General features: G+C 38.3%; 1 protein-coding gene across 2 annotated transcripts in view; it reads left to right on the forward strand.

Moving 5' to 3' along the window:
- Positions 1 to 25,116, forward strand: part of LOC149018138 (kinesin-like protein KIN-14B) — a 99,227-nt gene that overhangs the window by 46,753 nt on the left and 27,358 nt on the right. For both annotated transcript variants that reach the window (XM_089152460.1, XM_089152461.1), the window contains 4 exons: positions 132 to 305; positions 1,551 to 1,697; positions 12,031 to 12,222; positions 17,052 to 17,123. In XM_089152460.1, coding sequence (XP_089008586.1) covers positions 132 to 305; positions 1,551 to 1,697; positions 12,031 to 12,222; positions 17,052 to 17,123 — 585 coding nt within the window. The remainder of the gene's footprint in view (positions 1 to 131; positions 306 to 1,550; positions 1,698 to 12,030; positions 12,223 to 17,051; positions 17,124 to 25,116) is intronic.

Raw genomic sequence — 25,116 nt, forward strand, 5'->3', positions numbered from 1 at the left:
CTTTATTCAACTCTTACTTTTACAGGGTGATTCAAACTCATAAATTTGAATTGGTTCAGACATCAATTTGATAACTTAAATGTTTAAAGATGTGTTGTTGCTCACTTATTGAAATCCTGTACCATATGTAGGCAAATGATGCACGCAAGGAATTATATGAGAAGGAAAAAGAAATTTGTAGCCTAAAGCTGGAAATTTTGGGATTAAATCAGGCATTGAAAGATGCAAATGATCAATGTCTCCTACTGTTCAATGAAGTCCAGAAGGCTTGGAAAGTTTCTTTTACACTGCAGTCAGATTTGAAGGTCTTGTGTCTTTATTCTACTACGTTCTATTTTCTTTCCTTGGTTCTGTGTTCCTACGTCTCAGCAAATGGTTTAGCAATGTAATTTAGTTCTTAGCCATCTTTCTTTTCAAGAGTGAAAGTTCCAACACTTGAAGGTTTATGGGAATTTCTTAAGTTAAAAGCACTCTGGCTGGTGACATACACCAGCACCAATGAGTGTCTTCGCTCCCCCCTGCGACCTTTTCATTCCTCTGTTCCCTTGGTATGAGGAGAAAGATATACATGGGAGTGTGGTATACACCACACTTGTGCCTTGTGGTATGTTCTCAGTACATAAGAATATCTGCAGTTGGTCTGCATCTTTGGCTTGGAATTAGTTCCACGATTCACATGTTGAAAACGACGCATGAATGGTTTAGTAGCTGGAAATCTCAATGTTGACTTAGGGTTTTTGGAAATTAGATACAGATGGCAGAAGAGCTCATTTTCTTTAAATGGTTGCTTTAAGTGGGAGCCTTTTACTTCTACTCCCATGAAAGCTGCTATTGCTACATTGAGTTTTGCTGTTTGTACAACTGCAAAAGACGTAATGATTTCCAAACCTACTAAATAAATGCTCTAAATGGTATATACTTCATGAAGGAACTTAATTGAAGATTTTATAATAAAAACACTAAGCTACTTGTTGAAGTGTTGTATTAAGTACCAGTTTAAGTTGCAAGGGATACATGAGCCATATGTACAGTGGGGTACATGTGTCATTTACATATTTTATTGATTATTCTGGTTGGGGATCTTCTAGCCCAGCCTTTTATTTTGTTTATTTCCCTCTTTGTGTAATTACTAATTTTGTGCAACTAGATTTTAGGAAGTTTTTACCTCCATTATTTCTGGTTTATCAATTGCTTCTTTGTTGCACTATATCTATTCCATTGTGTTATTTATGACCTTACCCTTGATTTTCCAGCCAGTTATTTATGATGGAAACCCTGTTTTTTAGTGCCCACTCTTGGATTCTCAGTTTTAGTAATTTATGTTGCTTGTAGCCTTCTTGGAAACACATCTTTTTTTGGTGAAAATTGAATTGTGCAGTGGGCTGCACATATTTACCCCATCCAGACTCTGCTATATCATTTGCCTTATGCTCTAGGATGTTCTTTTATGGAACTAGTTGATGTCATACCATGTTTATTGGTGTTATTTGTTTGTGATACAACTAATGGTTAACACAAAAGTTATATCATCTCTTTTTCCTTTTTGGCAGTCAGAAAATATAGTACTTGCTGAAAAACACAAGATCGAGAAGGATCAAAATGCTCAACTTAGAAATCAAGTTGCTCAGCTTTTGCAATTGGACCAAGACCAAAAAATGCAAATAAAACAACAGGATTCAACCATTCAGGCCCTCCAGGTAGTACTTTTCCTAATTTCCTTTTGATCCGTTCATATGATTGGTTCCTCCTTATGTATCTAGTGGAGTATACTCGTACGTTACTTCAGGAATTTTATGAGTTCTCCAAATTGGTAGTCTTTGCACCCTTCCACCTTGGTTTTTTAGTGGTTTATGTTTGTTGAGTATTGTCATCTCAATGCTAAGAATTCTGAGATGTGTAGTTTATATGACTTATGACAATGCCTTGTTTTCCAGGCAGAGTTGTAGATCCAGGGGGACTAGTATACTGTTTATCTATATGCAAGAGTACTGAAAGTTTTAAAGTTCCGGTTGCTGTCCTGGCAACAAAAAAGGACACAACAACAGGGATGGTGAGGAGGAGGAGGGAGGAGTAGGAGAACAGAACAAAGGGGGAGAGAGCTCACACGCATGAGGCTCTCCCCTATGTTCTTTATTTTTGTATAATCTAAAAGCAATCTCAGTTTAGGAAGACTTTCCTAAACTGGCTTACAGCGAAAAGGGAAAAATATATATTGCATGGAATCTTCCAGATCTACTTATAAGGAAACTAGCCTAGGGAAATTACTTGTCAACCAAACAACAACAGAAATAGAGAGTAGCTGTATGCTATACTAGACAACTCCCACACCTTTCATGGTCAAGATCATCCACAATTCTTAGCCAACTAAGAGTCTTGTCAATACTCCCCCTCAAGCTGGAGCATACAAATCTCCCATGCCCAGCTTACAACATCCATTCTTGAACACAGGCCGAAAGAGCGACTTGGTAAAAACATCTCCTAGTTGCTTTGTAGTAGAAACAAAGGAAGTAAATCTTCTTTTTCAAAACAGCATCTCCAACAAAATTGCAATCAACTTTGATGTGCTTTGTGTGCTCACAGGAGAGGACTACTAGCAATATAAATTGAGGCTTCGTTATCAACTTATCACAAAACATCCTCATAGGCTGAGTCATTGGAACCCCAACTCAAGAAGGAAGGATTAGATCCACAACAACTCAGCAGCTGTCGTGCCACTAGTTACTAGGGCTAGGTGGTGCCCAAGACACCTAAACCCTGCTGGGTGACATGGTAGTTAAATCCTCCTCCTTTTATTAGAAAACAATAGAGCCCAATATGTTTTTTTTGGAAGTGAAAATAGAGCCTAATATCATGGCATGAATAATAGAAATGTCAATTTAGTATGAAAGGGCAAGTATAAAATCTGATCATCTGATGGCAGCTAATAGAGTCAAATTATGTTGACTTATAAGTTAATTTGACTCTGTTAGTTACATGCAGCAGTTCTCCAAAATTACATTTTCATCTGAACTAAACATTTTACAGTCTTGCCATACACCTTCCCATTTGGGTGCTCATGGTCCTAGGTCTTACGTGGTGGGCTTGCTCATCAGCATGGTATCTTTTTGTAAAACCTTACCCTAGACTGGTTGGTTCACACGTGCGGATCCCCGATGTGGTACCATATTTTCATACAAGCACCAAGATTTAATCATAAGTGCATCAATATAAACGTAATAAACATATATGTGTTGATACAGAGTCTAATGATAAGTATGCCAATATCCCAAAACCCAAGATTTAATACAAGTTTCAAGATACAATAATCCTTAAAGTTCTCATGAAGGGAACTAATATCTAAGTCCTGTATGCGCTAGTGTAACTAGCGCATACTGCATCATGTAATGCCACAAACTCCTCTATGACCTCCCTTCCAACATCCTACCCGCTCGTAACCAGCACTATCTCTCCCACTAGTTCAGTACTTGTGTCACCATCTAAGAGAGAGGTTCCTGAAGGAATGACTTCCACTGAACTAACGAGGGGAAAACACACAACAAATCAATGCATGAGTGAAATGCAGTTCTACATGCCATTACAGTAAACATATAATAAAATGAATGTGGGTCTGTAACCTAAAGTCACTTATTATTGGAAACCAATTCCTCATGGATTTGGCTTCATGAGGCTAGCCCCCTGTCTTTTTACCCTACTGAACTGCTGTATGCTCACCGATTCAGTCTTTGCTTTGGAAACGCCATACACAATCCGGTTAATGGTGGCTTCCTATTGTCATGTGGCCCTCACGGGTTTGGCCTTTACTTTGGAAACCCTTCAGCAGGACGGGAATTCTTGGCATAACATGTGCCCTACAATCACCACGCGTTACCCACCTTTTTGTTACCCCGATTAAGTAGGGCCATGAAATGGGACATTCCTAGCGTACATCGGTCATCTACTCTTCATGCTTCATTGGGATAATATGGGACACTAACCCTCACGCATTCAACCTTCGCTTTCTGTTAACGCCCCCGATGGCCCTGCTTAGGCTATTGGTACCTCCCTCATGGATTCGGCCTTCACTTTGGGAAGCCCTTGGTAACTTAGTGAATGGCATGCTGATGTTACCTTGTGGCCCCTCACAGATTCGGCCTTTGCTTTGGGAAAACCACAAGTAACACCTCACTCGTCTACACTCCATCTCTTTTAATACCGCACACTTCACCATAACAAAACCAAGATCCACTCCACGGGTCACCCAACGCGATCACCTTTGTTGGTAGGGTTGTAGCATGCAACTCTACTGCTAACCATGCATTCTAATAATGTATTAATACGTTATGCATATATTATGTGAAATGATGCCAGATGCTGATGCTCAAATTTATATCCATGCTCATTCCCATAATCACATCCATAACCCTGTCCCTCATGCCGTATTTTCCATGCTCATTGTCATTCTGTTTTCACATTTCATACTTCATATGAAACATATTGTCAAAAATTCAGTTCAAGAATATGAATGGAATGCAAGTTCCTTGTCATCTCACATTAACAAATCAATTTTCATAATTCTGCATGCGCACATGTAAACATGATAATAATGTGAATGTCGTCATGGCAATACAAATTCTAAAACAAAATTTATAGCATGATGTAAATTCTGCAATTGCCCTAGATTTCTAGCAAACATCCCCTCAACTTAGTCTTGATGTTCCAAATCCTTGATTTCAAATTTAATTTCCTTTGCGGCCTTACCAACCTGTTGTGTTCACCCCTAGGCATTTTGTAAACATGTTTGTTCGTGTGTTAAGAGTCCTCCCCTGGGCTAAAAATCCCAAATACTCTGCTTTAGAACCACCGGTTGATTGGACAGCTAGGGAGAGTCTATCAATTGGGTTGACAGGCCCCAATTGGCCGGTGCCATTTTCTTCCCGGTTTTGAGTTGGAACAGCAAGTTACCCCCATGACTGATTCTATTTAGTGTATATCTCATTACATGGGTCTCTCTAGTGTTAATTGGGCTATTTATCCACTTTGTTGAGGGTTAAACTGGAATTTCAAGACTGAATCCACCCATGAGTGGAGGATAAGATTCGATCTTCCAGTCCTTCAGTAGTTTCACTGTTCAAAGCCCCTTTTGGTTGTGAAGAATAGTTATCCAATCCCATTCATAACAAGCTTCACGTTTTTTCCTCCATCTATTGGGTTCTTGGCCTAGGACTTCTTAGCTAACCCAAAGGCAATATAGGGTGATGGAGGGGAAGGAGATTACTTGGTTCTAGTGCTGGTTGCTGAATCGTCAAGCCTCTTCATGGTCCTCCAGCCCCCTTAGCTCCTCTAATCTTCTTGCCTCCTCTTCTTCCTCATTCCTTGCCTGATTGTCCTAAATCCTAATTAGGAAAGGGATGAGTCAAAGGGTTCCTAGGAAAGTCCTTGGGGTTATTTTTGGCGATTTGGGTTCACAATTTCATATCTTTCCATCTGGCCATGGGCAAGAGGGGTGAACGATTGGCTGGTTGATCCGATTGACCTCCCTTCTTCCCCGGTCTATGTCGACCCTTGGTGGTTGTTTCGGATGTAGCTCCGCCGATACTTGTCCAAATGATCTGGTTCTTTTTGCATTGTGTTTGTGTGTGGGATCAAACTCGCACCCTATTATACCTTAAATTAACTTGGAAGGATGGTATAAATTTGTGTCGGAACGACCGTAATTTCAGTTTTTTTAGAAAAAAAGGAAAGGAGACGAAACCTGGGTGGAATTGAAAAGTACAAGGTTTCGACCAAAATGGTCAAAGTTTTGACTGAGATAGTAGAAACCTCAAAACTTGCAAGATTTCATAGTTTTTGGCAGCTTCCGCCAGATTTTGCCCATTGAGTTTCAACCTCCAAATCATTTTTTGTTGCTTTTTTGTGATTTCAACCTCTTTTTCACCCTGAATCAGTAACTTCTTTGCCTTCAATCACACCATTTGCTCCATCTTTTGGAATTTTTGAAGATTCTTGTAAGGTTTGTTTCAAACTTCTCTCTCTTTATCTTTTTTTTTCTTCTAACTTTTGCTTTGTTGATGGCTTGAATGGTATTGATTTTTGCTATGTTGATGGCTTGAGCGCGGGTGTCATACGGAGTATTTTCCCTTATGACACCTTTCCTAGGATGAGTTATCTACATTATGTTGATGATCCCACCTAGAGTACATAGTGAATTAGTTCTTGGATAACTTTAGGCATAACATGTCATGGGAAGTGTTCATCAGGTATTCGTGGTACTACTATAGACGTTGGATGGATCCACCAATTCCAGCTAGACACTCAACTTGGATATGAAGCCTGGAACTTTGTTTTTTGTTATTGTATTTTGTTGTATGTAATTTTTTATCAAACAATTCATGTATGCAATACCGTTCAATTTTACAAATTTTGTATATCTCGGAACCTCTCATGTGCTAGCATACTTTAATGATAACTATTAAGTGGTTTTTTAGCAAAATACTAGGTCCATTGTATTCATTATGCTTTAAATAGGTAGGAGGCAAGAAATCAAATGAAAAACACATCGTATAAGGATATCTCAGTTTCTAGCCTTTTGTTGAAAGTTATCATATAAGCATAGGTAGGAGGTTGAAACCTGCTGTTGAAACTTGGGTTGAAATGTTCATAACCAGCATATCTCGGTTTTTAGCTAGGTCGAAACCGAGATTCCGATCCTTGCCTGGAAGTCAGATGTAGTGTGGTGATTACCGTCAATGTGTACATAGGGTTACCCGAGTATAAGCCTTGGTAATGTGCATAGCCTGGAAGTGTGCGATCCACCTCCCCAATCCTAGTGCCCCCTCGCCTCTCATTTTAGCTATCTTGTAAATAGCTTTTCTCCCTTTGTGGGTAACTTGTTATAAAGATCTTCATTTTTATTTTCCCTTGCTTTTCGGACAATTTTTTAAGCTTATAGGCCCTTCACTCCTTGGCCTTGCTTGTCTTCAAATTGCTTGTCTTTGGCTGTTTGCCTCGTGTCCCTCCCCCATCTCTCGGGTGTGTTTTCTTTCGTTCACCCCTCTGAGATCTTTAGCAACCTTCCTAATGTAGGTGGCCATCTCATTTGACATTATATTAGTGTCCCTCTATAACTTCTACTTTGTTAGTAATGATTTCAAGAAATCTCCTCTTAAGCTGCACTACTTTATCCTAGGCAATTAACCTCACATGCAAAACCAATAGTCTATGCTATGTGTTATACTCTCCTTCGGTATAAACTTGCAGTCTTTACGTAACAATTTATTGGAACTTCTATTTAGGTAGAAAGCTATTTGGCTACTATGGTGTCCTCATTGCAAGGTGATTGTACATTTATAGGTTCCTTTCTCTTTTTGAAGTAGTGTTTAACATAGATAAATCGAAAGCAACAGAAAAATCTAAAACCAAGATTCTCCCTAATAATTTCTATCTCAAAAGCCATATCCTCCTTGTACACTATCAAAACCTCTTTGATCTTTCCGACATGTCCATTTAGATCACCCCTTATGGTTGACCAAAAAAAAAAGATCACCCCCTATGATATCCTTCTCTCCTTAATGAATTCGTTGTACTAATCCATTTATTAGCCCATCGTTAATCCATCCATTTGTTTCAGAATTGTGATCTACTTTTTCATCCAATCCTTCTTTTCGTGCATATACAATAATTCTCTTTACAATCTCTTTCTTCAAACCAAGGGTGGTGGATATACCAAATCTTTTAACATCCACCACATATTCTTTAAATCTTTATCCACTATTATGCCCACTCCACCCATTTTTTTTTTTTAAATTACTTTTATCCCCAATCTACAAAAAGTTTAAAGTTATCAAACTCTTTACTGTGTTACCCTTCCATTGTCTCTTGGATACAAACTATATTAATCCTTCTCCTCGTGAGTTGTAACATATATCAATTCTGGGCTTTTATCTGTTAGAGATCTTATGCTCCATGATGCCAGTCTGATCCTACATTTTCAGAGTAGTTTCTGCACCTGCACTCATCCATGGTACTGAAACCCTTGCTTAGTTGAGACTGAATCTGGGTGCCGACGTGGTGTGTACCTTATAGGGGACGCCCTAACCAACCATCGCCCACTTTTTGCTACATCCAACCATAGTGTAGCACGTTGCCCAAGTATAACATTTATCATTTAAGGTTTTAGAGTTTATGTAAATAATTTTTTTTCCACTTTCAATTCCCCAGTGAGATACCAACTTGACATTCCAACCCTCCTTTACCTGGGCTTTGGATTGGCAACAAACAGTAGCAGAGTTTAGAAGTATTATAAGCTTGTCACTTAGACATTGAGTTTAATATAGGCTACCATAAGAAAACGTTTCCGACCATTCATCCAGTAAACTGCGCCAAAATCATTTTCTTTTAAAAAAATAAATCATTTGGATATGCATATAACATGTTCATAACATACACTTATAATACATTACTTTACTATCTAAAGTGTGCCCTGAACCTGGTTCAACTGAACCAGAGAAGTTTTATTTGAGGAAGTTTATGCCAGATACGAGAGAAGATCTGCTGGTGATGGGCTGAAGAAAGAGAAATATTCTGGGACATAATCTGCAGGTATGGTGTGAAAGGGAGGAGCAACCCAACCATCTACTATTCCATCCGTTTAAACCATGGGAGCCTCTTAGTCTTTACAATGTATAAAGATAAAATGAGAAATAAATGACCACTATGACTAATAGTTATGAAATAAGCAACAAACTAATAGGGAACCTCTTGAAGGGGGGCTACGTTGGAGGGTTCATGGTTGATATTAACATCCTAGAAACCAAGGTGCAGAATTTCAGCAAAACTAGGGGTTTCGGTACCCAGTGAAGCTACCGAAACCCAGAAAATTCGCCGAAATTTTGGATTTCATTTTTTTCTTTCTTTCCAGATTTCGAGCTTTTTTCATAGCAGGGATTAAGTCTCCTGTGCCGAGATCTCGGAAATTTCGCCTAAATTTAGGCGAGACATACAACTTTTCGTTTTGCCTGTGACTTCGTTTTGCCATTGTCGAAACACCAAAATTTTGACTATTTTGGTGAAATTTCTTAGCGTGCTAGAAACAGGGAGTCAGCGATGACCAATACAACCAATTCTTTATATGAAAGTGATGGGTATCCTGAATAGGGCATGAAGATAAATAAGATAAAAGAAAAATTTACATTCCAGTCTCTTATTTTGGGGCTAAAATCAGGTTTGGTCCCTATTATTGCATAAATTACATTTAGGTCCTGCTCAAACTGATACCGTTTCAAGGGTGGGACAGAGACAGTGACCATAATGCCCTCACCTAAAAAGAAAGACAAATGAAATTACTGGTGTACCCTTACTCATACCATTAAATTACAATTTAACCCCATACCCTATTTTCAAAGACCATTTAGGTGGGTGAAGAGATTTCCCCTTCACCCTGCGAAAGATCACCCACAACCAACCCCACCATCGGAAACCACCCATTACAAAACAAGGATGGGGGGGGGGGGAACCAAATCTTTAGAAATCTCCAATTTGAGAAAATATGCAACAGAGAAAATCTTTAGAGACCAAATCAATAAATAAAAAACCATTATCTTTAGAAACCAAATCTACAACAGAGAAAATTTAAAAAAAAGGATCTGTCTGAGCGACGAGGAACTTCTCCATTTTCTGCACCGGGTTTGGGATATATTCAATTTGGGTTCTGAATGGGTTAGTAAGGGAACTAGCAAAATCTCTATTGGCAGAATAGTTGGTGACAATATCCAGGTTGAATCGGGATGGGAGTTTCCTGATATGGATTTATGTTGTTTGGGGCGGTAGTGAGTGATTTCCGGCAGTCTCTTATTTTTCCTTTTTTTTTCTATTGCATGTATGGTTATTTGAAAATAGGATATGGGGGTATAATTATAATTTCAGGTTTATGGTTTAACTTTGAAAATAGTGTTTAAATTAAGGGGCATTTTAGTCATTTTAACACGGGCTAATTTGGTCATACTAAAAATTTGATTTGAATTTTAGTAGTGTTCTCAAAAGAACTTTGATGAAGCAAGCTGGACGTTGTTTGTGCAACAATAGGGGCCACACCCGATTTTTGCCCCAAAAATAAGGGACTGGAATGTAAAGTTTTCAAGATAAAACTACCTAAAACTATTTCCACATTTGGTATTGGCCGAGGATAATGTTCCTGACATTTTGGAATCTAATAACCCTAACTATTAAAGCCAATCTGAATCTGGGAATTAGGAAGGTTGTCCAGCCTATCGTAACAAGTAGTCTAGTGACAGTCTAACAGTAATGGGAAACTAGGCGTCCTGAACAACTCAAGTTTAGACTAGATAAGGCTAGTTCATTGAACTGGGTCACCTAATTGACAGAACCATGTTTAAATCATGGTGTTCAGATTGGGAACAGACCAAACTCAACCCATTCCTGCATTATGGGTCCTCCTGTATTGTGATGATACTCCTTTGAGCAGACGTTATCTACATTGGATTTTGCTTCAAGGTTTCCTGCCATATCAGTGGCTCAGCTTGGTGCCATAAATCCAATTCTTTATTCGGTAGTTTTATTTTTTCTGTATAGTGCAGTATTAAATATGACAATTACTTTTGATGCTGAGTTAAAATAAGAAATTTTAATAATAATCTTATAGTAACAATGATTGTGAAATTCTATTTTGGTTAGACAGTCCCTTGACTCCCTTCCAAATTTTAAACAAAGCGTGATGGCTTTCGGGAGTTAGCCCATAGAAGAAAATTTGACCGAAATTGTCAAAATTTCGGTCAAAATGTCTGCGTTTTTCAAAACCGAAACAAAATACAAGGACAAGCACACAAAATGTTCCATATTGACCGAAACGATACGAAATTTCAGTCGATACGACACAAAATTTCATATCAACCCGAAATGATACTTCCCATGTTATAAAAATACATCTTTTCGACATTCTGCCATTTCAACCCATATCGCCCACTGAGATTTCGACAAATTTTGACTTTTATTTTTTTTATTTTTCTTGCTTTCATCCCTCTTTTCACCTAATTTCTAGAACTCCATTTCATTCAAACACTAGATTTGGTCCTCCATTTGTGGATTTTCTCAAATCTTGCAAGGTGAGTAACCAACTTCCTCATTTTTTTATTTTTGTTTTGTTTGTGCCTTACATCTTCTTGGATTGCTTCAAAATTTAAGTATGTTTACTTTAGAGTATTGATCTATGAATTTGTAGTGTCAAAATTAATTTTTGGTTCTTCCTACTATTTTTTTATTTTTCTGTTATTAAAAATTATTTTGTAAATTATGTATATTACTAAAAATGTATATGTATAGTAGATGTATGTGCTTCAAATTAATGTATGTGAGAGTAGACTTGGATTGTCATTTGTATGGGGTACAGACGGAAGAGGGAGACATGGAATAGAGTAGACTTGTAATTGGTTACATTCTTGCTTCTTCTCACATATAGTATATACTTGAATGTTACCTTTTCAATGGTTTTTTGGTAAACTAGTTGTTCCATAGTGTTTATTATGCTTAAAATAGGTAGTATGCAAGAATCCAAATAATTTTGATTCCATATAAGGCCCAAGATTGAAGTTTGAATTTTCAAAATAAAATCACTAATTTTGACTGAAATTTTGGCCTTTTTCAAGGTCGAAATTCCTGTTTCGACCGAAATTTTTTCCTTGTTTAGGACTAAATGTGCATACTTGGATAATTTGGCAGTGCTATATCAAAATCCTTTTACATAGAAATCTATATTCGGTTTAAACAGCATTTATAACCATTTATTCTTTTGAGATTGGCATTATTGTCAGTTCTGGTAGCAGTGGTTTGTAATATCTAATAGTTCTGTGAAATTCATGAGTAATTTCAGCTTTGTCTTTTGTAATTGGATGTTTACTTAATTTTATTAGCTTAAGTATTCTTCTGGAAAGAACTGATGAGTATTTCCAAACCTCTAGTGTTATATTGAATCATCTTCTACCATATTATTTCATCAGTGAATCATATTGTCACACTTATATTTTTGTACTGTTTATATAGGCCAAAGTAAAGAGCATTGAGTCACAACTGAATGAAGTTCTCCACTGTGGTGTCGTTGGGTCAGCAATTGCGCCAGAGTCTGGATCTTCTGATGGTGCCTCATCTATGAAAGTCACAGGACATATCATGGATTCCTCGGCAGTTACCACAAAACTCGATGAAGAACTATCAAAACGGGATGCCCTTATTGAGGTGTACTATATGTCCTTGACTACTTAGTCGCAGTTAATCAAGAGTTATTAGTGGTTTAATATATGGATTTTTATGACTCAAGTTCAGAATGATCATGGTTTATAAAAGGCACTGTTTAGATTATGGACACTTGTCATCTTCTAATCATAGGGTTAGAATTTTCCCATTCCTTAAACCGTGGTTTGTTCTCTCTCATCCCTTTTCACATATTCTCTCTCCTCACTCATCTCTTGGCTCTTGTCTTACTGTCACCAAACGACATTGCTGTCGCTCAGATCGCGCTACTCTCTTCACGCAACCAGCCTCCACCCACAATCTCCATGTTTTCTAGCTCGCGCTTGGGATCTCTTCAACTAGGAATCCAAATCAGCGAAAATCGTGCCGACAAGATCAACCGATTCTGTCAACTCTTCTCCCGTCACTCATCACGATTCCTTACTTCCATGCTCACTCAGCTTAGACCGATTTTCTTTTTTGAAGAAACTCGGATCGATCGATGTTCTTCATGTGTGGTTTCAAGGAGAAAGAGTCAAAAGAGAGGACATAAAGAGAATGCAAAGAGGGATAAGGGTTGAATAGAGCTGTGGATAAAAAAAATGCAAATAGAGAAGTGGAGAACCATTGGGAGAAGAAGCCAGAGTTCTTTGAGTAAGTTTTCATTCTGATTCAAGCTAGGCCAGCCCGGTTGACGTGGCATATCACAGAATCAGCAGGATCCCTTAGCAGTGATTGGTGGAATCGATGTGAATCATCGGAGTTGCTTCAACAGATTAGGACCAGCAACAGAACCGATTGGTAAATTGCAGACCAGAGGGTAGGGCTGGCAGGGATGGGGCTACAGGGAAGAGGAGGGAAAGGGTTGGGGACAGAGGTTGAGAGTTTGAGAGTTTGGGGGATGGGGTGGTTGATTCTTATGGGAAGGTATGGTGATCAGAGATGGGAAGTCATTATAGACGATGAGAGAGGCGATAGAAGGTGGTGATTGTGGCACCGTACTGCCAGAGCGGAAGAGGGAAAAGACTGAGGGATAGGATGAAGACTTGGGTTGGCGGGATGAAAGAGAATAAACCAGAATTATAGGTTGGGATGTGGGTGGCCTGGGATTAAAATTGGAGAGATCTCCATCATCCAGTGGGTGACATGAGCAGATAAAAATCCTTAATAGAGGCCCTATTCTGAGTTCTTAGCTGCTTGACTAGTAAGATACAAAAGTTCTATGCTGCTAGTCTTCTGCTGTATGAGCACACAATTGTGAACGTAGTTCTAACGTACTTCTAATGTTGGGTGAGAATGGAGGATGGTTCTTTGTGTCTGCTCAACTTTATCCACAGCTCCAGCTCTGTTAGCCATATTGCATTGCCTTTCTCATTTCTATTTCTGTTTAGCTAAAGCTGTATTGTGCTTAATCTGTTTTCATTTTCTATTGTCAAAGAAATGGTCTGTTTGATGTGAATCAGGATCTAGGGTTTAATTGATTGGTGCAAGTCCTACGTCTAGGTCCCCCCTCAGGATCCTCTTTGAGTGAACCAGTAGTAACTAGGGCTTGTAATATCCTACGGTTGAGGGAACTGGGCTGGGTAGGGGGTTCTTGGGTTGCGAATGGGGTAGGAACGTAGGGTTAGGTTCCACTAAGGTTTAGTAGTTAGGGTTATAAAATCCAGATCTAATCCTTTGCTGTAATTTTAATTACAGAATTGAATTCCGAGTCTTGGGTTTAGAAAATTTGGGTTAAGTACGCATTCTTCTCTTCAAACCTTTCCAATTTGATTTTATCTGCTGTTGGTTTTCTGTGACAGTGGCATTGATTCTTTTTCTGCTTACTTTATTTGGATCACATCCATCCATGATCGGTGTCTGTTGATGTTTGTCTTTACTGGTCTACCTCGAATTTGTCTTGCATTCACATTGTTTCTAAGTGATTCAGTATTCCTCTTTTTTCTCCTAAAGGTTTTCCTTTTCTCTTTGTGCGTGTGTGTGCATATGTGTTACAATCCCCACCCACTCCACCCTCCCCGCTAGAGAAAATAAATATAATAAGGGAAATTTTCTATGTCTCCCTTGCACTTGCTCTCTATTTACTCTCGCTCCTCTCTCAAAAGTGTGACCCCCCCAAAAAGTGAATTTTTATCTCTCATTCTCCCTTGATATTTTAAAATGGTCAAACTACTCTTTTTTCTACCTCTTTAGTCAGTTATGTTGATTTTTGTTAACTATTTTTTCGTTATTTTTTTCTTCCTTCTTTCCCTTTCCGGAATTCATGCCTGAATGTAATTTTTTTATATTTGTATATATATATATATATGTAGATGTATTTTTTTTTTCTTTCTTCATCTTTATCTAAATCCATCAAACATGATTAGATGTATCCATCAAAGGAAAAATGAAAACATAAATTAAAAATTAAAAATAAAAAACTTCTATTGAAGAGAGAGAAAGAAAGGAAATAAGAAAAAAAAAAATAAAGACACACCTAATCACATATAATGGATTTTTATAGAAAAAAAAAAAGGAGGAAGAAAGAAGAAAGAAATTGCTATAATCGATTAATGAGACAAAAATAGATGGTAATATGGCCATTTTAAAATGTCAGTGGTGAGGAGGGGAGTAAATAGAGAGTAAGTTTAGGGGGAAAGGAGAAAACTTCCCTAATAATAATAATAAAAATAAAGAAGAAACGCATCTTTGATATTTGGTTCCTTGCTTGGAGTTTGTTTCTTACACATGGTTCTGAATAAAATGACTTAATTACCCTAGCTTTTAAAACTTCTCCCATCTGCCATGTTATGATAACTGATAAGTTGAGGACAGAAGATGTTATCCTTTCTTACTTTTTATTCACAAATTTACTTCGCTGACCAAGGACTAAGGAAATTTGTTAAGAATATTTATTCAGTTATCTGTGGTTTAATGATTAATTTTTACCTGAATTATCTGATGTTGAATTAGAATGGGTATGAGGCTTGCCGTTGGTCTCCGAATTGATGTTATAAAGTATTGCTAATGGCAACCTCAAAGACAGTTTCACGCTGACTGTCTCCATCCAACTCCTAAGCTCTCATGGCACACTTTTATTCCTTTGAGTTCACCAGCTACAGAAAGAAAGTGATTTTCAGGTTCCTGTGGATTTAATTTCTGCACTGGAGAACAGAAATATATTAGTTTCAATTTCTTCCATATGTGCTTCGTATTTAGACAATTTGGTTGAAGAGAAAGGAATTCAGAATCTGAATTTTATAATCAATTATTATTGCCTTATATGCATTATATCAAGAGTTACCACTAATGAAATGTAGATTACTGTTACTGAAAAAGTCGATGGTGAAAGCAATGTAAGTGAAAACAAGGATTAATACAACACCTGTGTCAAAGTTTAATAGGTTTTTAGAGAGGGTGGTGACAATTCAGGCTAAAAAGGTTTAAGAGAAAGCAATCTCTGTTCAATGCCCTTGGCCATTTAAGTTGTTTAGTCAGAGAAGATAGCATGAATCAAACGTGTTGTGCCTTATTGAAGAACGCTTGGATGGTAGGCTAGAGCAAATTTTGGATTGCAAACATGGGAAGTAATAAGTCTTGCCGTTTTGCAGAAAGGATAAATTTATGGCCATTGAAGCATCGTTGTGCTAATTCTTTATATCCACGAGTAAAAGAGAAAAACGTGGCAATAAACTAGACATTGGTGTATCTCTTCCACCTCCTCAGTGGGATTTCTCTATTGTTAATTATTTTTTATGCCAGGATTCCTCGTACCAATGCCTTCTTTGGAGTTTCTGCTTTGTTTCCCCCCAGAAGATATAATTTCTTTTACTTGTTGGGTTTTGATGATCCCACAATATGTAATTTGCTACCTCTACGGTCATTATAATCATGGTAGAAGATCTCGCTCTCGAGCGAGATCTAGCTACCATGAAAAACTGAGATCTCAACCATCTCAGTGAGGTATCGGTCGAGATATGCCATTTTTTGGGCATCAACTCGGTAGCCTATCTCGGTGGGTTTTAGGGTCCCAATTGGGCTAAAACTTGGTATTTAGCCTATTTAAGAACTTTTGAACACACTAGTGGCCTTTGATTTGTGAGAAAACAGTCCTAAGTATGATTTCTAAGTCTACCCATAGTTTGAAACCGAAATGCTGTAGGATTAGAGAATGCAAGGTTATATAACATGTAATATAAAACCATTAAGGCATATAAATGAAAATCAAGTGTATCAAATAACTTTAATGTCATCAAGATTCCATCCATATGAGTATTACAATCTTGAGTTTCAAGAATAGAATGATAAAAGTATACAACCGTTGGAAGTTCTATATAAGTTATTAATGCATAAGTTCATAAGACAAGTAGAGGATGATTGAGCTTCCTTTGATGTTGTAGATGTGCTACGAGTAGTTGCAAGTGAAACTTTGGTTGAAATCCGCAAAAAATGGGGCAAAAATTGAGAGTTCCAGCGAGATATGACGAGATTTGGGGTGAGATATGGCGAGATCTTGAGCGAGATATCCCATTTCGCAGATCTCGACCTTGATCTTGTCTTAGTTTATGAAAAAACTGAGATATCTCGTGAGATCTTGCCGAGATCTCCCACCATGATTATAATTGTTGTTTATGTCATAAGTTGGCGAATTATGTAATGCTTGCAATACTGATGTTTTGTAGCTCACCTCTCTTCACATACCTCTAATCATATCATTATACCTTCTAGATTCCACTTATTTTTTCTTCACCTATATGCCTTTTCTGATCCATGCAAAAAACAGAGATGATCAATTTTTTCAATTTCCATGATTTCACAATTTTAGTTCCTTGATGGACTTTGTGTCTCTTTCACAGAGGTTGCATGAGGAAAATCAGAAACTCTTTGATAGATTGACCGAGAAAGCTAAATTAGGTGGATCTAGCCAGGTTCGTATGATTTCGTTCATTCTGAACAGATTATTTTTGCACTTAACCTGACCATTCCACCCCCTTCCCCCCTAAAAAAATACAATAAAGGATTTTTGCACTTCATCAGAGTGATATTTATATTTCATTGAAGATGCTTTTCAGAGTTTTGTATCATTCTGCTCCTGTTATGCCTCTTCATCTCAAGAAAAGTTCTGTTGTATGTGAATCTTGTTTATTGGTGGTATTTTGTTTCCCCAGAGGTGTTCAGTAACTTCAGTTACATCTTTTTGCTTTTATCATGTCGTTGTTAAACTATCGTAGCATTTTGTATACAATTCTTGGGTGGTGTACTAATGTTTCAAATGCATAGGGAAAGTTCTAGGAACTTTGCTTTATGCTGGTTCCTTTGCTAGAGCAATATCATAGGGAATTTTAGGAAATATTGAAGTTGAACGGCAAAAATTGTTTGTTTTGGTCCCAGCTAGTTTGCCTACCTGGGACTACACTACCTCAGGTCATGATTGTTTGGTCCTTTACAGCCTCTTATCTGACTGGGAGAGGTGGTTGATGCTACTGCCCTGTATTTCATTTGATTTCTATGATGTTATCCTTGTCCCTTGATTATCTATAAAACCTTTCGTAGTTCAAAACTAAATGCAAGACAGAAGTATGAGTTATGCTATCTGTCTTGATAGGAACTCACGAATCAAATATGAGAATTACGAAGATTCAGTTACTGGAATAACAAGGAACAAACACAAATAACACTGGTTTTGATGGTGCCAGTTCCCCCGACACCCTATGGTGCCCTCAGCCAAAGGCTGCCCAAACCTCATAAAATAACCGATACCCGTTGCTCACATCTTTCCCCCTTTTATATGGTAACCCCACTCTCTCTCCTCCATGTGGTGTCCTCCTAGAGTCCTAACATTCTGCGCCCTTGAATTTCACCGTGTCCTCAAGGTGAGGAAAGATCTCAAACTTGATCATCATTTGCTTACCACACAACCATGCTAATTCAGAGTCCTCAAAGACAAACTTTCTTGCTTGTCCGACAGCTAAAGCCACCCACGGAGGAATTTTTCCATCTGTTTTTTCGACTGGTTGAATTTTTTAAAAAGTAGATCACCCAAATGCGGATCTTGAAATTCATAAGCTCGCCTCTTAAGTATCTGAAGTATTTGCAGCTTCAACCTCTTGACGATTCGCTCCCATTATATTTCGTCTGGTTCGAAAAGGCAAGGCTGAACCATCATCTGAATGTGAAGCTTCTTTGAAGTTTTCAAGCCAAGAAATACATCCAGTCTCAGCAAGCCTTCGATCCATTTGAATGGCAGAATAATGTCTGTTTAATGAGAGATCATCTCCATTCACGGCATTCCTTTAACGGGCTTTGAATTTCCGATGGTCCTCTTCAGCAGCAATTGATGACAAGAACTCCATCAATGGTTTGGGGAATATCCGTCCAACAATACGAGCACCAAGATTCCCAATTTTTCTGTTGCAGATTAGCCCTAAGTTGCCTGCACACACATCATCTTGAAAGGATTCACCACTAAGCAATAATTTTGACATGAATTCTGCCTGAAATTCTCCCATTAGAATCTTGTTGGGGTTCCGTTGAGGGGATGAAGCCCCTTCCGCCGGCATTGAACTACAATTCTCTGTCTTGATCATAGTTGCAACGGGGTGCCAGGTTGGTTATCAAGTCAGGGGGTGATAGTGCTCTTCCCGTCAATTGCCCTTGCCTTATTTTCTAATAGGCCCATAAGGCGTTATGCTTTTTTTCTTTCTTTTTAAATCACCAGATAGATGCCTAATTGAAGGCATACATTGAAATACTTATTAGATTCCGATTGTAAAGTATCTATTGTTTGAACCTATGTGCTGTATAATGACTCATTATCAAATGTTAAATAAAATAGACAAAGCAGGGTTCAAAGAGACTAAGTCCACCTTCTTCACCATCTTTTCTCCCATGATACAAAACCTAGCTGCCGATTCTGCAACTACCTCTTCCTTTGAGTCGTGGTCAAAAGGAAGTAGTTAGAACAAGTTATGGAGTCTCTCAGTAACCGCCCCACATTGCTATGTGTGTCCTACACTTCTGGTGTTGCAACCATCCATGTTTCCTCTTTGTATCCTTGTCACCTAACCATCACTTTCTCTAGATTGATGAAGCTTCTCTCATTCTCCATTCCCTTTAGCCTCTTCTTCCTCCTTTTTGTGGTTCGCAATCCAAGTCAGATGCCAAAGAAAAACTCTGGTCATCATTGAAGGCGCAACAGGTGTTGATAAGTTATCCCAAAAGCTTATTATTTTCTGAATTTGATGTATAGCGAGGAGAGCCACTGGTGTTCGTGCTTTCAGCCCTAGCAGTTTTGCTGGAGTCTTTCCCCTCCAACTCCCTCTCTAAGTTGCTGATGTTTTGCCACTAACCAGGCTCGAATGCCTGTCTGAGGCACAATGGTTCCTGACTTGGTTTTCGAAAGTTTTTGACGTTCTGAACCGTGCTTTTATGACTTCCGTAGACTGAAGGCACTTTCTTCAGTCTCAGTCTTGGTGGTGTCCAAATCAACTCTCAGAGTTGACTTCTTTCTTTCACCGAAATTGAATTGCAGGGCTTTCTTGAAGCCTTTTCAACGAACTCCAACCATTTTTCCGGTAAACCCAATCCAATGGATCCCCTTCCAGATGTTGGACAGCCACAACCAATCAGTATTCTTACCTAGTCTCCTCTTCCAAACAAAAGAGTATAACCTCCTCGAGCCATGCATCCACCCTCCCTTCACTGGAAAACATAGATAATCCGGTCTCCATTTTCCTTCCCTTGGATCAAGATGCAATTTGATACCAGTTGATAGAAACCCGTGAAATGAATAAGGAAACTAACAAGATTCAGTTGCTGAAATAGCAAAGAACAAACACAAATAACACGAGTTTTGATGGTGCCTATCACCCTCTACACCTTATGGTGCCCTCAGCCAAAAGCTGCCCAAACCTTACATAAAACAACCAATAACCTTTGGTTGCATCTTTCCTCTATTATATGATTATATGATAACCCCACTCTCCCCCCCCCCCCCCACCCCACCAATTGTGGCGCCCTCCTAGAGTCTTAACACATCTGCAGTTTACTTTGGTTTCTCAAATAACAATGATGTTTTCTGTACCAATGTCCCCTCTGTAGCTGTCTTTCTTGGTTATGTGATATTGTCTCTTGGCTTTTCATCTTTCTGTTGCAATTCATTAAATTTTTCATACTCATCGGTTCATATCCTAAGTAGTATGGCCGGTCCCCTATGAATCTAGTGCTATCTTCCTTGGTCATTTGAAAAAAATGTTGAAGAAACTAGACACCTTCTGTCTTATTGAAAGGAAACAAGAGGAGGATGGTATTTATGTGAATGCTCCTAAGATTGACTGCTCTCCCCCCCCCCCCCCTATTTTCCTTTCTTCTTGTAGATAGGTTGACTTATTATGTAAACCTTTTGTGCTTCAGATATCTTGTAACCATAGTTGTCAAGGCGACCTAAGCACTTGGGTCACCACTTAAAAGTGCCTAGGCAACAAATCGGAGCCTAGGCGGCAATACTATTGAGAAGGTCCATCAGGGTAGACCGGTTTATTAGATTAATGAGGTCCCAAGCCCCTTTATTTATAATGAAGCAGAAAGTACAATATTACATAAAAACCCTTACTTGGGCAACAAAAAATAACAATCTAAGTAAATAAACCAAACCCACTAATAGAACCAAACCAACTAGTAATCCCCCTCAAATTGAGGTATAGATGTTAGTCATGCACAACTTGCCTACAATAGAGAGGAAATCTCCTTCCTTCAAACCCTTGGTGAAAATATCAATCACTTTGTCTCCAAATCTCACAAAAGGCATACAGATTAGCCCTTGTTCCAGCTTTGTTGACAAAAAATTTATCAATCTCAATGTACTTGGTTCGACCATAGTGCATAGGATTATTGGCAATATAATTGCAGCCTTGTTGTCACAATACAAAATTATAGGGCTTGGGATTTGAACTCTAATGTCTTCTAGCAGACCTTTTAGCCATAGTAGCTCACACACTCTATGAACCATAGCTCTATATTTAGCTTATGTGCTGAATAAGGCTACCACATTCTGTTTCTTATTCCTACTAATATTTAGTTACCTCCAATAAAGGTTTAATAACCTGAAATAGACTTCTTGTCTGAAGACCGAGTTGAATCTACATCAGTATATGCTTCTACCTTTAGATTACCAGTGGGTGACAAAAGTATTCATTTTCTAGGAGTTCCCTTTAAATATTGTAGTATTTTGGTAATGGCCTTCATATGAGTTGTACATGGATCATGCATGAACTGGCTTAGCAGCCCCACGACATATACAATGTCAGGCCTGGTGTGGGACAAGTAGATAAGCTTGGATTTTTATTTGTAGTAGCGGAAGGTAGAGATTTCACCACATATTAGAATAAATTCAAGGGTTGTAATAGAAGATACGGGGTTATCCATGTAAATACAAGTTTTTTTTTTTACATTCGAAGATTTAATGTTTTTGAATTTACAAATGAAACCCCCTGGCTCACCTGACTCAACCCCTTATTCTAACCTGATCCACTTTACATTCTTTATGCATGGCGTAGATCTCATATTCAGGCAGTCAACAATCTCCTTCAAACTCGAACCTGTCTTCCTTGATGTTGCTGGGATTGACGTGCCCCAACCATCTTCCTCGACGTTGCCAGAATCGACGGTGCCCCATTATTGCCCAAAACCTCAATAGTATCTTATTCTTATCTAACCCAAAACCTCCATAGTATCTTATCTAACCCAAAACCTCAAGCAACCTCCTTAAGACTAAGCATGGTGGGAGATCTCGCGAGATATCTCGTTTTTTCACCTTGGTGAGACGAGATGGAGGTCGAGATCTGCGAGTTGAGATATCTCGCTTGAGATCTCGCCATATCTCGCCTTAGATCTCGCTGGAACTCTCAATTTTTGCCCTTTTTTGTAGATTTTGGCTGAATTTTCACTTGCAACTACTCTTAGCACATCTACAACAAGGAAGATCGATCATTCTCTACTTGTCTTATGAATTTATGATTTAATGACTTATATAGAACTTCTAATGGTTGTATAATTATTTTATTCTTGAAAATTGAGATTGTGATACTCATATGGATAGAATTTTGATAAAATTTAAGTTAGTTGATGCATTTGATATATTTGCTTTTCATTTATATGCTTTAAAGGTTCTATATTACATGTTGTATAACATTGCATTCCCTAATCCTACTACATTTCGGTTTCACACTATGGGTAGACTTAGAAATCATACATAGGGTTGTTTCTGACAAATCCAAGGCCACCAACGTGTTCAGAAGGCCTTAAATAAGCTAAATACCAAGTTTCAACCCAATTGGGACCCTAAAACCCACCGAGATGGGCCACCGAGTTGACGCCAAAAAATTGTATATCTCGACCGAGATCTCACTGAGATGGTCGAGATCTCTCTTTTTCAAGGTGGCGAGATATCTCTCGAGAGCGAGATCTTCTACCATGAGACTAAGATCAAACGAAGAAATTGAAACAGAGAAATAAAAATCGAATGAAGAAATTGAAATAGAGAAATTAAAGATAGAGAAGGATGTGGAGATTTGGAACACATACGAGTTCCGCAAGTACCTTTCCGATGCTCAATTGTGGGTACAACCGAATTGAATCGATTCATGGATGAAGAAAAGAAGAGAAAGTAAGAGATCAATGATGCCAGATGCCAAATAATGCTGCTGTTTCTTGTTCTTCATTCTCCTCTTTATAAAAAGCAATAAATCCAAGGATAAGCTTCAGGTTAGAACTCAGAAGTGGATTACAACTTTCAAATCCTGTATAATTTTCAGTTTGCCAAACTTGAATGAATTTCCGAATGGATGGGAATCTTACTCAAGTTCGATAATTTGGAGGATATGGTGGTCTACGCTGTTGTCTATGTCGGATGGATTCCATCACTCTTCAAAGAAGAATCAACAAACACCACCAGCAGCAGCAGTGTTGGTGGTCTAGTGATTGATTTGGCGTCGGAGGATTCAACGTCGAAAAGGGGAAGAAGCATCGAGGAGGCGTAAGGCAACATCCGTGGAGGCTTTCATTTTGTAAATTGTGAAAGTTGTAAACCTATGAATGTTTTTAAAAAAATGATTTACATATTTACCCATACATTTACTCTTATCACAGTTGGATCTTTTCTAGTATACGTGGCGAAATCTCAACCTTCATCTGCTGCAAATAAAAATCTGATAAGCTTTCCTACCAGCCTTTGATATCTCCCTTTGTCCACTGGTTCCTCTCTTTTTCCTTGAGTTTAGCTCTAGCCTCAACAAGGGTGTCAATTGCTTTACACCCCAACGTTCCCACTTCAAAAACTAAATTTAGAACATACTTCCTCTAAGATAAGATATATACCCTTCTTTGGCTAGGCCACCCCAATTCCTAGGAAGCACTATTGCTTCCCTAGCTCTTTAATTTCAAATTCCTTGCCAAAAAAGTCCTTCAGCCTCGGTATTTCCTCACCATCATTCCCTATGATGGCAATATTGTCCACATAAACAATGAGAAGAGTGATCTTAGTACCTGACTTCTTGACAAATAGTGTATGATCAGCTTTACTTTGGTTGTACCCAATAGATGCCATTGCCTTCTAGAGGTGTTCAAACCAACATCCAGGAGATCGTTTCAATCCATAAATTGACCTCTTCAACTAACAAACTTTTCTTATAGTGCTGTCATCAGAAAAGCCATGTGGGATCTCCATATAAACTTCTTCCTCCAATTTCTCATGTGAGAAGGCATTCTTCACATCTAGTTGGAGCAAATTCCAGTCTTTGTTCATAGCTACTGATAGCAAAACTCGAACGGTATTCAGTTTTGCAACAAGGGAAAAGGTCTCCTGATAATCTATCCCATTAGTCTGGGTAGACCCATACGCAACTAGTCTAGCCTTTTACCAATTGATTGATCCATCCATATTCTATTTTTACCACCAACACCCACTTATAGCCCACGGTTTTTTTCCTAGTGGAAGTGTAACTACCTCCCAAGCATATAAAAAAATTCGAGGGAAACTTAAGTTTTGACCAGGTGAAAATGGGAAACCTAAGTGGGAACTGAGAAATTTCGATGAAACTTTGGACTTTTTTGTGCAAGTTTCGACAGGTTTTAGAGAGTATTTTAGGGTGGGACTCTACATTTAAGCTAATTAGAGTATAAAAACACATTGGCACATACATTTTGCTAAAAAAGTCTATGTAGATATGTCATTCAATGTAGAGTTGTCCAAGAAGTACACTATAAACTTAACTTTAAGTACATAACATTCAATATGTCCTGATGGAGGGGGTTAGTTGTTGTGGTATTTGGAGAAACCTGAAAGAAACAAAAAAATAAAAAATTTGGAAAAACTAAGAAACTTGTTGGAAAAAGTCTCAGGTTTCCCCAAAAATTTGGAAAAAAAATTTCTCATGAACCAGCTAGTCTAGCTGGGTTGAACTAGGTTTTGACGAAATTTCGACGGTTTCGATCAAAACTTGGGATTTTTTTTGGTCTCCCAAAGTCTCTTTTCAAGGTTCCAAAATTGATCGAAATTTCGCATGTTTTGATCGAATTTGTACCGTGCTCCTAAGTATCATTTTTCTTCATTGCATGCATTTCTTCTACCATAATTACCTTTCACCTTTTATTAGCATAGGCTTCTTGCCAACCCTTAGGAATAGAAACAGAGGATAAAGAGGATAGAAAAGAATGTTAGGAGTCAAACAAATAATCATAAGGAACTTATTTAGCTATGGGATGCTACAAGATCTAACTTCTTTTCTACTAGTAATAGGAAGATCAGAAACGGATACCTCAGGGAGAACAACAGAATTTGATTCTTGAGCAGAAGACTGGAGTGGCATCACATTAACTTTCTCTGGCTACTTGGGCCTATTATAGTTCTTCCTCTGATACAACTGC

The sequence above is a fragment of the Hakea prostrata genome, chromosome 4 (genome assembly GCF_041222555.1).
Source record: "Hakea prostrata isolate BN-2017 chromosome 4, UWA_Hpros_2, whole genome shotgun sequence".
Taxonomy (NCBI): Eukaryota; Viridiplantae; Streptophyta; class Magnoliopsida; order Proteales; family Proteaceae; genus Hakea; species Hakea prostrata.